This window comes from Ranitomeya imitator, chromosome 1 (assembly GCF_032444005.1).
Source record: "Ranitomeya imitator isolate aRanImi1 chromosome 1, aRanImi1.pri, whole genome shotgun sequence".
NCBI classification, from domain to species: domain Eukaryota; kingdom Metazoa; phylum Chordata; class Amphibia; order Anura; family Dendrobatidae; genus Ranitomeya; species Ranitomeya imitator.
The window spans coordinates 533335910-533346021 of NC_091282.1; the positions used below are offsets into that span (position 1 = coordinate 533335910).

General features: G+C 47.7%; 1 protein-coding gene across 1 annotated transcript in view; it reads right to left on the reverse strand.

The window, feature by feature from the left end:
• Positions 1 to 8124, reverse strand: part of MELK (maternal embryonic leucine zipper kinase) — a 68693-nt gene extending 60569 nt beyond the window's left edge. The window contains exon 1 of the mRNA XM_069767519.1: positions 8032 to 8124. Within this exon, the coding sequence (XP_069623620.1) occupies positions 8032 to 8092 (61 nt within the window). The 5' untranslated portion in view covers positions 8093 to 8124. The remainder of the gene's footprint in view (positions 1 to 8031) is intronic.
• Positions 8125 to 10112: the final 1988 nt, after the last annotated feature.

Below are 10112 nucleotides of genomic sequence, written 5' to 3' on the forward strand. Positions count from 1 at the left end.
CTGCCATCTGATATACCACAACAATGCATGCCTGCCATCTGATATGCCCCCACAACAGTGTATGCCTGCCATCTGATATACCACCACAACAGTGCATGCCTGCCATCTGATATACCACCACAACAATGCATGCCTGCCATCTGATATGCCCCCACAACAGTGCATGCCTGCCATCTGATATACCACCACAATAGTGTATGCCTGCCATCTGATATACCCCACAACAGTGCATGCCTGCCATCTGATATACCCCACAACAGTGCATGCCTGCCATCTGATATACCACCACAACAGTGCATGCCTGCCATCTGATATACCACCCCAACAATGCATGCCTGCCATCTGATATGCCCCCACAACAGTGCATGCCTGCCATCTGATATACCACCACAATAGTGCATGTCTGCCATCTGATATACCACCACAATAGTGCATGTCTGCCATCTGATATACCACAACAGTGCATGCCTGTCATCTGATATACCACCACAACAATGCATGCCTGCCATCTGATATGCCCCCACAACAGTGCATGCCTGCCATCTGATATACCACCACAATAGTGCATGTCTGCCATCTGATATACCACCCCAATAGTGCATGTCTGCCATCTGATATACCACAACAGTGCATGCCTGTCATCTGATATACCACCACAACAGTGCATGCCTGCCATATGATATGCCCCCACAACAGTGCATGCCTGCCATCTGATATGCCCCCACAACAGTGCATGCCTGCCATCTGATATACCCCACAACAGTGCATGCCTGCCATCTGATATGCCCCCACAACAGTGCATGCCTGCCATCTGATATACCACAACAATGCATGCCTGCCATCTGATATGCCCCCACAACAGTGCATGTCTGCCATCTGATATACCACCACAACAGTGCATGCCTGCCATCTGATATACCACAACAATGCATGCCTGCCATCTGATATGCCCCCACAACAGTGCATGCCTGCCTTCTGATATACCACCACAACAGTGCATGCCTGCCATCTGATATACCACAACAATGCATGCCTGCCATCTGATATGCCCCCACAACAGTGCATGCCTGCCATCTGATATACCACCACAACAGTGCATGCCTGCCATCTGATATACCACAACAATGCATGCCTGCCATCTGATATGCCCCCACAACAGTGCATGCCTGCCTTCTGATATACCACCACAACAGTGCATGCCTGCCATCTGATATACCACCACAACAATGCATGCCTGCCATCTGATATGCCCCCACAACAGTGCATGCCTGCCATCTGATATACCCCACAACAGTGTATGCCTGCCATCTGATATACCCCACAACAGTGCATGCCTGCCATCTGATATACCACCACAACAGTGCATGCCTGCCATCTGATATACCACCCCAACAATGCATGCCTGCCATCTGATATGCCCCCACAACAGTGCATGCCTGCCATCTGATATACCACCACAATAGTGCATGTCTGCCATCTGATATACCACCACAATAGTGCATGTCTGCCATCTGATATACCACAACAGTGCATGCCTGCCATCTGATATACCACCACAACAGTGCATGCCTGCCATCTGATATGCCCCCACAACAGTGCATGCCTGCCATCTGATATACCACCACAATAGTGCATGCCTGCCATCTGATATACTACCACAATAGTGCATGTCTGCCATCTGATATACCACCACAATAGTGCATGTCTGCCATCTGATATACCACAACAGTGCATGCCTGCCATCTGATATACCACCACAATAGTGCATGTCTGCCATCTGATATATCACCACAATAGTGCATGTCTGCCATCTGATATACCACAACAGTGCATGCCTGCCATCTGATATACCACCACAACAGTGCATGCCTGCCATCTGATATACCACCCCAACAATGCATGCCTGCCATCTGATATGCCCCCACAACAGTGCATGCCTGCCATCTTATATACCACCACAACAGTACATGTCTGCCATCTGATATACCACCACAACAATGCATGCCTGCCATCTGATATGCCCCCACAACAGTGCATGCCTGCCATCTGATATACCCCACAACAGTGTATGCCTGCCATCTGATATACCCCACAACAGTGCATGCCTGCCATCTGATATACCACCACAACAGTGCATGCCTGCCATCTGATATACCACCCCAACAATGCATGCCTGCCATCTGATATGCCCCAACAACAGTGCATGCCTGCCATCTGATATACCACCACAATAGTGCATGTCTGCCATCTGATATACCACCACAATAGTGCATGTCTGCCATCTGATATACCACAACAGTGCATGCCTGCCATCTGATATACCACCACAACAGTGCATGCCTGCCATCTGATATACCACCCCAACAATGCATGCCTGCCATCTGATATGCCCCCACAACAGTGCATGCCTGCCATCTGATATACCACCACAACAGTGCATGCCTGCCATCTGATATACCACAACAGTGCATGCCTGCCATCTGATATACCACCACAACAGTGCATGCCTGCCATATGATATGCCCCCACAACAGTGCATGCCTGCCATCTGATATGCCACCACAACAGTGTATGCCTGCCATATGATATGCCCCCACAACAGTGCATGCCTGCCATCTGATATGCCCCCACAACAGTGCATGCCTGCCATCTGATATACCACCACAACAGTGCATGCCTGCCATCTGATATACCACCCCAACAGTGCATGCCTGCCATCTGATATACCACAACAATGCATGCCTGCCATCTGATATGCCCCCACAACAGTGCATGCCTGCCTTCTGATATACCACCACAACAGTGCATGCCTGCCATCTGATATACCACCACAACAATGCATGCCTGCCATCTGATATGCCCCCACAACAGTGCATGCCTGCCATCTGATATACCCCACAACAGTGTATGCCTGCCATCTGATATACCCCACAACAGTGCATGCCTGCCATCTGATATACCATCACAACAGTGCATGCCTGCCATCTGATATACCACCCCAACAATGCATGCCTGCCATCTGATATGCCCCCACAACAGTGCATGCCTGCCATCTGATATACCACCACAATAGTGCATGTCTGCCATCTGATATACCACCACAATAGTGCATGTCTGCCATCTGATATACCACAACAGTGCATGCCTGCCATCTGATATACCACCACAACAGTGCATGCCTGCCATCTGATATACCACCCCAACAATGCATGCCTGCCATCTGATATGCCCCCACAACAGTGCATGCCTGCCATCTGATATACCACCACAACAGTGCATGTCTGCCATCTGATATACCACCACAATAGTGCATGCCTGCCATCTGATATACCACCACAATAGTGCATGTCTGCCATCTGATATACCACCACAATAGTGCATGTCTGCCATCTGATATACCACAACAGTGCATGCCTGCCATCTGATATACCACCACAATAGTGCATGTCTGCCATCTGATATACCACCACAATAGTGCATGTCTGCCATCTGATATACCACCACAATAGTGCATGTCTGCCATCTGATATACCACAACAGTGCATGCCTGCCATCTGATATACCACCACAACAGTGCATGCCTGCCATCTGATATACCACCCCAACAATGCATGCCTGCCATCTGATATGCCCCCACAACAGTGCATGCCTGCCATCTTATATACCACCACAACAGTACATGTCTGCCATCTGATATACCACCACAACAATGCATGCCTGCCATCTGATATGCCCCCACAACAGTGCATGCCTGCCATCTGATATACCCCACAACAGTGTATGCCTGCCATCTGATATACCCCACAACAGTGCATGCCTGCCATCTGATATACCACCACAACAGTGCATGCCTGCCATCTGATATACCACCCCAACAATGCATGCCTGCCATCTGATATGCCCCCACAACAGTGCATGCCTGCCATCTGATATACCACCACAACAGTGCATGCCTGCCATCTGATATACCACAACAGTGCATGCCTGCCATCTGATATACCACCACAACAGTGCATGCCTGCCATATGATATGCCCCCACAACAGTGCATGCCTGCCATCTGATATGCCCCCACAACAGTGCATGCCTGCCATCTGATATACCACCACAACAGTGCATGCCTGCCATCTGATATACCACCCCAACAATGCATGCCTGCCATCTGATATGCCCCCACAACAGTGCATGCCTGCCATCTGATATACCACCACAATAGTGCATGTCTGCCATCTGATATACCACCACAATAGTGCATGTCTGCCATCTGATATACCACAACAGTGCATGCCTGCCATCTGATATACCACCACAACAGTGCATGCCTGCCATCTGATATGCCACCCCAACAGTTTATGCCTGCCATATGATATACCACCACAACAGTGCATGCCTGCCATATGATATGCCCCCACAACAGTGCATGCCTGCCATCTGATATGCCACCACAACAGTGTATGCCTGCCATATGATATGCCGCCACAACAGTGCATGCCTGCCATATGATATGCCCCCACAACAGTGCATGCCTGCCATCTGATATTCCCCCACAACAGTGCATGCCTGCCATATGATATGCCCCCACAAGAGTGCATGCCTGCCATCTGATATGCCCCCACAACAGTGCACACCTGCCATCTGATATGCCACCCCAACAATGCATGCCTACCATCTGATATGCCACCACAACAGTGCATGCCTGCCATCTGATATGCCCCCACAACAGTGTATGCCTGCCATATGATATGCCCCCACAACACTGTATGCCGGCCATCTGATATGCCCCCACAACAGTGCTTGCCTGCCATTTGATATGCCCCGACAACAGTGCATGCCTGTCATATGATATGACCCCACAACAATGTTATAATAATAATTTTTATTTATATAGCGCCAACATATTCCGCAGCACTTTACAATTAAGTGGGGACATTAAGACAATTTAAACAGTGACATTAGGGGTGAGGTCCCTGCTCGCAAGCTTACAATCTACAAGGAAATGAGAGGACACAATAGGTGAAAAGTGCTTTTTATTTCAGGTCTGGCAATTATAATAAATAGGGATTTTCATATGAAGCTGCATGATCCGGTCATCAGCCCATGTGTTTAAGTGCAATAGTCAAGTATCAAGTGCAGTTATCATGTGTATGGAGGGTGTGGAGACAGATGAATAGTAGGGTGCAGATTCAGAGTATATTTGGAATGAGGGAACAGAGCAAAGTTAGTTTACTGAGTAGTTGATGTGGTAGGCTTGTTTGAAAAGATGGGTTTTCAAAGCGCGCTTGCATAGGTTGGGGCTAGGTATCAGTCTGATTGTCTGGGGAAGTGCATTCCAGAGAGCTGGCGCAGCACGAGAGAAGTCTTGGAGACAGAGGTGTGAGGTTTGGATTGCGGGGGATGTTAGTCTTAGGTCATTTGTGGAATGAAGGGCACGTGTAGGGCGATAGACAGAGATGAGAGAGGAGATATAAGGTGGTGCAGAACTGTGGAGAGCTTTGTGGGTGAGAGAGATGAGTTTATACTGGACCCTGTAGCGAATGGGTAGCCAGTGTAATGACTGGCACAAGATGGAGGCATCGGTGAAGCTGCTGGACAGAAATATGACCCTGGCTGCCGCATTCAAGATGGATTGGAGAGGAGAAAGTTTGGTAAGAAGGAGACCGATCAGAAGAGAGTTGCAGTAGTCCAGATGAGAATGAATAAGAGCAACAGTAAGAGTCTTAGCAGTTTCAAAGGTGAGAAAAGGTCGGATTCTGGAGATGTTTTTTAAGATGCAGGTGACAAGAGCCACATATGCCCCCATAAAAGTGTGCCTACCAAATATGCAGCTCATCGCGAAAAGGACATAATAAATATCACAGATATGCGTCAGCTGTATTTACCAGTACAGGTGCTAATGCACTACAGGATGCAGCAGCCCCCCATAATAAAGGCGGGGGCAGCACAGGTACACAATACAGATAAAAAAAACCACTCACACACCTGCCCTTCATGGAGGGGATGGTGGCCTAGTATTATGGTTGCATACACATAAGGGGTTTGTAAATATGGCTGACTTTTTATGCCACGTATGTCCACATACTATTGTGTAACTGCTACATATGTCCTTATAACAATGAGGTAACAGGTTATAATTATACAGATGGGTGAGGGATTTAACCAATCCCTCACCTATCTGCATATAGTTTTCCCCAGTCCTTGCTTCCGTAGCATAAGTACACTGCTCAAAGAAATAAAGGGAACACTTAACCAACAGAATATAACTCCAAGTAAATCAAACTTCTGTGAAATCAAACTGTCCACTTAGGAAGCAACACTGATTGGCAATCAATTTCACATGCTGTTGTGCAAATGGAATAGACAACAAATGGAAATTATTGGCAAGTATCAAGACACTCAATAAAGGAATGGTTCTGCAGGTGGGGACCACAGACCACATCTCAGTACCAATGCTTTCTGGCTGATGTTTTGGTCACTTTTAAATGTTGGTTGTGCTTTCACACTCGGGTGCACGAGACGGACTCTACAACCCACACAAGTGGCTCAGGTAGTGCAGCTCATCCAGCATGGCACATCATTGCGAGCTGTGGCAAGAAGGTTTGCTGTGTTTGTCAGTGTAGTGTCCAGAGGCTGGAGGCGCTACCAGAAGACAGACCAGTACACCAGGAGAGGTGAAGGGGGCCATAGAAGGGCAACAACTCAGAAGCAGGACCGCTACCTCAGCCTTTGTGCAAGGAGGAACAGGAGGAGCACTGCCAGAGCCCTGCAAAATGACCTCCAGCAGGCCACAAATGTGCATGTGTCTGCACAAACGGTTAGAAACCGACTTTATGAGGATGGTCTGAGTGCCCGACGTCCACAGATGGGGGTTGTGCTCACAGCCCAACACCGTGCAGGAAGCTTGGCATTTGCCACAGAACACCAGGATTGGCAAATTTGCCACTGGCACCCGGTGCTCACAGATGAAAGCAGGTTCACACAGAGCACATGTGACAGACGAGACAGAGTCTGGAGACGCCTTGGAGAGTGATCTGCTGCCTGCAACATCCTTCAGCATGACCGGATTAGCAGTGGGTCAGTAATGGTGTGGGGTGGCATTTCTTTGGAGGGCCGCATAGCCCTCCATGTGCTCGCCAGAGGTAGCCTGACTGCCATTAGGTACCGAGATGAGATCCTCTGACCCCTTGTGAAACCATGTGCTGGTGCAGTTGGCCCTGGGTTTTTCCTAATGCAGGACAATGCCAGACCTCATGTGGCTGGAGTGCGTTAGCAGTTCCTGCAAGATGAAGGCATTGAAGCTATGGACTAACCCGCCCATTCCCCAGACCTGAATCAAATTGAACATATCTAGGACATCATGTCTCGCACCGTCCATCATTGTTGCACCACAGACTGTCCAGGAGTTGGCGGATGCTTTAGTCCAGGTCTGGGAGGAGATCCCTTAGGCGACCATCCGCCGCTTCATCAGGAGCATGCCCAATCATTGTAGGGAGGTCATACAGGCACTTGGAGGCCACACACACTACTGAGCATCATTTCCTTGTCTTGAGGCATTTCCACTGAAGTTGGATCAGCCTGTAACTTTATTTTCCACTTTGATTTTAAGCATCATTCCAACTCCAGACCTCCGTGGGATATTAGTTGTGATTTACGTTGATCATTTTTAGGATAAATTGTTCTCAACACATTCCACTATGTAATGAATAAAGATTTACAACTGGAATATTTCATTCAGTGAATTCTAAGATGTTGGATTTTAGTGTTCCCTTCATTTTTTTGAGCAGTGTATAAGTCTATTATGAGGAACTGTATCAAATGCCTTTGCAAAGCCCAGATAAATCACATCAGCTGCATTACCAACATCCATATTTGCACTTACTTCCTCTTAGAAACTCAACATGTTAGTTAGACAAGACTTAATCTTCGTGAATCCATGCTGGTTGTCAATTATTAGATTATTATCTACAATATATTTCTGCAGGTCATCCCTTACAATGCACTCAAAAATTTTGCACACTACTGATGTTAGGCTTACCGGACAGTAGTTGCCTGGATCCACATTCTTCTTTCTTAAATGTCAGTACCACGTGAGCCATTTTCCAATCTTGTGGCACCACCCATCTTACAAGAGAGTCTAAGAATATGAGATACAGCAGTCTGTCAATTATTAAGCTCAATTCCCTCAGCATCCGTGGATGAATTTCATCTGGGCCAGGGGATTTATTATTATTATTTATTGTTATAGTGTCATTTATTCCATGGCACTTTACATGTAAGGAGGGGTATACATAATAAAAACAAGTACAATAATCTTAAACAATACAAGTCATAACTAGTACAGGAGGAGAGAGGACCCTGCCCGCGAAGGCTCACAATCTACAAGGGATGGGTGAGAATACAGTAGGCGAGGGTAGAGCTGGTCATGCAGCGGTTTGGTCGATCGGTGGTTACTGCAGGTTGTAGGCTTGCTGGAAGAGGTAGGTCTTCAGGTTCTTTTTGAAGGTTTCGATGGTAGGTGAGAGTCTGATATGTTGGGGTAGAGGGTTCCAGAGTAGGGGTGATACGCGAGAGAAATCTTGTATACGATTGTGGGAAGAGGAGATAAGAGGGGAGTAGAGAAGGAGGTCTTGTGAGGATCGGAGGTTGTAGGTAAGTACCGGGAGACGAGGTCACAGATGTATGGAGGAGACAGGTTGTGCATGGCTTTGTACGTCATGTGTTGTGAATTCTGTGGCTGAATTCACTTCTGTGGTCACAAGTGGTATTGCAGTCTCTGGGCTTCCTCCCTCAGGTGTTTTGGTGAGCTCGTTGGCTGCCTTGCTATTTAGCTCCACCTGAGTCTGTCTTCCTTGCTCCTTGTCAATGTTCCAGTGTTGGATCTGAGCTACTGCATCTTTCCTTGGGCCTGCTGCTCTGCTAGATAAGTGCTTCTAGTTTGTTTTCTGTTTTTTCTGTCCAGCTTGCTATTAACTTTTGCTGGAAGCTCTGAGAAGCAAAGGAGTGCACCGCCGTGCTGTTAGTTCGGCACGGTGGGTCTTTTTGCCCCTTTGCGTGGTTTTCGTTTTAGGGTTTTTTGTAGACTGCATAGTTCTCTTTGCTATCCTCGCTCTGTCTAGAATATCGGGCCTCACTTTGCTGAATCTATTTCATTCCTACGTTTGTCTTTTCATCTTGCTAACAGTCATTATATGTGGGGGGCTGCCTATTCCTTTGGGGTATTTCTCTGAGGTAAGTCAGGCTTGTATTTCTATCTTCAGGCTAGTCAGCTCTTCAGGCAGTGTCGAGTTGCATAGGTAGTGATAGGCGCAATCCACTGCTGCTTATAGTTGTGTGAGGATAGATCAGGTACTGCAGTCTACAGAGATTCCACGTCTCAGAGCTCGTCCTATTGTTTTGGTTATTGCCAGATCTCTGTATGTGCGCTGATCACTGCACGCTGTGTTGCCTGATTGCCAGCCATAACAGTCATGGTTAGGGTTTTGTACTGGAGTCTCTGGGCAATGGGGAGCCAGTAAAGGGATTGACAGAGGGGAGAAGCTGGAGAATAGCGGGGGACAGGTGGATTAGTCGGGCAGCAGAGTTTAGAATAGATTGGAGGGGTGCGAGAGTGTTAGAGGGGAGGCCACAGAGCAGGAGGTTTCAGTAGTCAAGGCGAGAGATGATGAGGGCATGGACTAGGGTTTTTGCAGATTCTTGGTTGAGAAATGAACGGATTCGTGAAATATTTTTGAGTTGAAGTCGGCAGGAAGTGGAAAGGGCGTGGATATGTGGTTTGAAGGAGAGATCAGCATCAAGGATTACCCCGAGGCAGCGAGCTTGTGGGACTGGGGAAAGTGGGCAGCCATTTACTGTAATGGATAGATTCGTTGGGGGAGTCACGTGAGATGGGGGAAAGATGATGAATTCTGTTTTGTCCATGTTAAGTTTCAGAAATCTAGCGGAGAAGAGGGATGAAATAGTGGACAGACATTGAGGGATTCTGGTTAGTAGGGAGGTGATATCTGGTCCAGAGATGTAGATCTGTGTGTCATCAGCATAGAAATGATACTGAAAGCCATGAGATTCTATGAGCTGTCCCAGGCCAAAGGTGTAAATGGAGAAGAGCACGGACCCTAG